This window comes from Procambarus clarkii, chromosome 41 (assembly GCF_040958095.1).
Source record: "Procambarus clarkii isolate CNS0578487 chromosome 41, FALCON_Pclarkii_2.0, whole genome shotgun sequence".
Taxonomy (NCBI): Eukaryota; Metazoa; Arthropoda; class Malacostraca; order Decapoda; family Cambaridae; genus Procambarus; species Procambarus clarkii.
In genome coordinates, this window is record NC_091190.1 from 9,167,683 (window position 1) to 9,172,171 (window position 4,489).

At 40.9% G+C, this 4,489-nt stretch overlaps 1 protein-coding gene and 1 long non-coding RNA gene across 2 annotated transcripts; one reads left to right on the plus strand and one right to left on the minus strand.

Annotated features, from left to right (window-relative positions):
• The first annotated feature begins 1,125 nt into the window (after window positions 1–1,125).
• LOC138373275 (uncharacterized) lies at window positions 1,126–2,365 on the plus strand. Its single transcript, XR_011231098.1, has 2 exons — window positions 1,126–1,668; window positions 2,124–2,365. It is a non-coding gene; the product is annotated as an uncharacterized lncRNA (long non-coding RNA).
• A 239-nt stretch (window positions 2,366–2,604) lies between these two features.
• On the minus strand, window positions 2,605–4,195 carry LOC138373073 (tigger transposable element-derived protein 1-like). Its single transcript, XM_069339099.1, has 3 exons — window positions 3,823–4,195; window positions 2,743–3,393; window positions 2,605–2,615 (listed from the first exon to the last, which is right to left on the minus strand). The coding sequence occupies exons 1-3, from the start codon at window positions 4,193–4,195 to the stop codon at window positions 2,605–2,607; spliced, it is 1,035 nt and encodes a 344-aa protein (XP_069195200.1).
• Between the last annotated feature and the right edge of the window lie 294 nt (window positions 4,196–4,489).

Here is a 4,489-nt window from a genome sequence, read left to right on the forward strand (position 1 = left end):
ATGTTTTCTCTGGGGTACACTCCTATGTTTTGCCTGAATACCACTAGAACCTGGTTGTGGTTCACTGCTTGTTTGTCTCACTACAAATTTGTCAAGAGACATTTGTTTTTCCCTTCGTTTTAACATTTGTCTGTAATAATGCACCACTTTAGCACCCATAATGTCCTTTTTCTTAGCTAGTATGGTGGATATCGTTGACTGAGATTTGTTGTATGCCTAGCCAGTCCAAAACCTTCACTCCATCTTCATATTTACAAATGATCTCTTGTCTCTGCTCTATGGTCCTCCTCACATGGGATCTCATATGTTGAGCCTTACCACTGACTTTCCTGGGACTCATGGCGAGATATATAATAATTACTTTAATGTTCAAAATGCAAAAAAAATCACCACAAAAGCGAAATTTCTTATAGGCGTGATCGTCACTAAGTAAGCTGTAGTAAACTGAGGCAGTTCGGCCGCGTGACTGCGAACCACGCGCTCGGTCAACCCGAACGTGTACCAACAAATATCGTAAGTCGACGACACCATCGGATGTCGAGTCGCATTTTTTTTTATGAAATTTACATCGTAACTCGAAATTATCGTAAGTAGGGACAATCGTAAGTCGAGGTGCCACTGTGTGTATGTCGTACCTAGTAGCCAGAACGCTCTTCTCAGCCTACTATGCAAGGCCCGATTTGCCTAATAAGCCATGTTTTCATGAATTAATTGTTTTTCGACTACCTAACCTACCTAACCTAACCTAACTTTTTCGGCTACCTAACCTAACCTAACCTATAAAGATAGGTTAGGTTAGGTTAGGTAGGGTTGGTTAGGTTCGGTCATATATCTACGTTAATTTTAACTCAAATAAAAAAAAATGACCTCATACATAATGAAATGGGCAGCTTTATCATTTCATAAGAAAAAAATTAGAGAAAATATATTAATTCAGGAAAACTTGGCTTATTAAGCAAATTGGGCCTTGCATAGTAGGCTGAGAAGTGCGTTCTGGCTACTAGGTACGACATATATATATATATATATATATATATATATATATATATATATATATATATATATATATATATATATATATATATATATATATATATATAATACACACACACAGTGGAACCTCTATTAACGAGTTTAATCTGTTCTGGCACCGAGCTTGTTACCTGAAAAACTCGTCTTAAGGGGCCAACTGCCGAAAATCCGAAGAAAAATGGAATATTTACGAAAAATTACGAAAAATACTACAACGTTCTGGCAACACTGTGGTGCAAACCGTTTTATTTTATCTTGAAAAATAACGTAATTAGAGTCAAATTTCCCGCTGCAACTTTCGTGAATCTGGTCCTCGCGGCGTAGGTGCGCCGCCGGGTATTGTATCTTACGTTGTAGAAGTCTTATTTTTCGTAATAGCGTTGAAAATAACATGTTATGCATAAAATGAATATAAACTCGCTCATTGGCAACAGTCTCGTGTGAGAGAGAGGGTGGTACGTGGCTCAGCCCTTCAGTCACTGTGTGTGTCTCTTAGGGAGTGGATGTATCGCTGACGCGCTCTCACAATATCTCCCAGAACTCATGCTATTTTTGCTATTTGTACTGCAATATGACTTACCAAACGAACAAGAGAAAAGCATTGAAAGCTAGATGCATGCGAGCTCTCCATAGAAGGTACGAGCTGGCCGCAATGCGTAAATCACGCAGTCACGAGTGACCGCGAGTATGAGTATCTTGTCGCGGCGCGTTACGCAACTCCAACTTTTACAACTAGATCTGCCTTCACAGCCTTTATTTATTATTCAATTTACATGAAACTTGCACATTATATGTAGAGTTTACGCCTCTAAAAACACATGATTTTTTTCTTATCTACGTAGATTTATTGATTTTATAAATAATGATACACTTCATTTTGTTGCATACGTTTTTGGGAAACTTTTAAAAATCTGTATTATTGCACTAAATACATCTGGGATAATGATCAATCAAGCAAATCTTTATTATATAGTAAGGTCATAGCTGAGTGTCGTAGAAATGATTTTGGTTCACAATTGTGGGCTGTGAAAGCAATTGAACATTGTTGAAAAATTGTATATATATATTTTTTTTTCTCCTTCTCTATTTAGGCTGAGATGCTGAAACTTGGCCTAGGTGCAGCACCTTTCACATGTATCAGGATAATAAATTATGAATACCCTACAACAACTCTCATAGTTCCGGTCAGATGCCCCCTAAGAAACAAATTTCCCCATTTAAAATAAAGGAAGTAAATTTAATCCGTTCCTCTCCCAAAAGCATCCATACTTGTATGACATTTTTTTATGTAAATATAATACTGCACATGTAATTATAAATGTTTTGTTTTACTGTTTTAATGTTTACTTTACCTTATGAAGAGTCGTTACTGACTTGAGGGAGATGATGGGGAGGTGGGAAGGAGGAGAGGGGTTATGGTGTGGAAGGAGAATCCACCTCTGAGTCAGAGCGGGCTCTGTCTACTTGGGAATTTCACCCCACTGGGACCGGGTCGTGGTTCACTATCACTGGGTCTTCTTTTCTCTACTTTTGCAATGAACGTATCTATTGACAATTGGTTTTGTCTTTGTTTTAGGATATCCCTAAAACGAGACAGCAAATTGTAATTAAACATGTTCACACACCGGGTTGTCACTGCTTGATCAGGGTGATGTTTTTCTAAGAATGCGATCACCTTTTCAAACATTCCCAACACTTCCCTGATCTCACTTGAAGAGGCAGCAGCATCCTCCCGTACCTCCTCCTCCTCCCCTGATGAGAACTCTTGTGCCTCCTTTTGATTAAGCTCCTTCTGAAGTTCCAGTTGTTCCTCAGTGGTCAGTTCCTCACTGTGCTCCTCCACTAACTCCTGCACATCAGCAGCATCCAACTCCAGGCCCAAAGTTTGCCCCAGAGCAATAATATCATCCACTAGATGCACTTCCGGGTCTTCCACAGGTGCAGATGTAGGTGCAGGATCGAAATCTTCAAAGTCTCGCTCAGGGACACCCTCAGGCCACAGGTTACGCCATGTAGAGTTCAGGGTCCTCTGTGTCACTCCTTCCCAGGCCTTATCGATCAAACGTAAGGCACCCAGGATATTAAAGTGGTTCTTCCAGAATTCTTTGAGGGTCAGCTCTATATTGTCAATCACATCAACACATCTCTCCAACAAGGCCTTCATGTAGAGTTTCTTAAAGTTTGCAATGACTTTCTGGTCCATAGATTGGAGAAGTAGAGTGGTATTGGGAGGAAGGAACTTGGTGATGAACTGATTTTCGGGATACAATTCATCTCGCATTTGTGGAGGATGTGCAGGAGCATTATCGAGCACAAGCAAGGCCTTGAGTGGCAACTGCTTCTCTCCGAGATATTTCCTCACTGAAGGGCCAAAAAACATCATTGACCCATTCAGTGAAGAATATCCTCGTGACCCAGGATTTCTTATTGGACCTCCACATCACATTCAGTCGCGCCTTATACACTTTATATGCCTTGAACATGCGTGGATTTTCTGAGTGGTAGACTAGCAGTGGCTTGACCCTGCAATCGCCACTTGCATTGGCGCAGAGGAAGCCGATACTTCATCGGTTTGTGGCCAGGCAAAGATTGTTCCTCCTTTGCGATGTAGGTCCTCTTCGTCATTTTCTTCCAAAACAGGCCAGTCTCGTCACAATTAAAAACTTGTTGGGGCAAGAATGCCTTTTAAGCAACAAATTCCTGGAACTCTAGTACAAATTTCTCAGCAGCAGCTAAATTTTTCAAACCATCCACGGCTTGCCTTAAATATCTCCTCTTCAGACGACGCACCTGGTGTCTTCCTGACAAGGTCCACATACAACTTCTTGGCCTTTGCACAGACAAGAGCTTCAGACACACTATCGCCATGTAATTGCCTTTCATTCATCCAGACTAGCAGTAGCTTTTCAACCTCTTCTAGGATTTTTGGATGTTTCTTGTTAACCTTGGTAACTCCTTTAGCCACCTCAAGCGTCTTAAATTGTTCCTTCCTCTTCAGAATGGTACAAATCGTTGATGAGGACCTGCCATACTCCCTGACGAGATCAATCACACACACACCACGCTCGTGCTTTGCTATGATTTCCTTCTTCACTTCCACAGTAATTGTCGCTTTCTTCCCTTTCCCAACACTGTCTTTAGCAAGCAGCTGCTTTAGCGACATCGTGCGTTACAAATTGCAGTCACAAAACCACAAAAAACAGAGAAAAGCGCAAATAAATCCAGAGGGATGCTTGTCGTGTGAGATACAACAACACTGGCGTCGGAGGCGTCCGAGAATTTGCGAGAACCCGTGAAACGCTAGGAAGCGCCATGTGGTTTTGCTCGTTAACCCTTGTATGGTGCCTGGCTATTTAGCATGTGTCACAGGCGCATAAAAAAAAAAAATCTTCTAAACCTGCTAATTTGTGTTCACTGATCATGGGAAAAATAAAAAAAATCGTAAGTGGCATATATT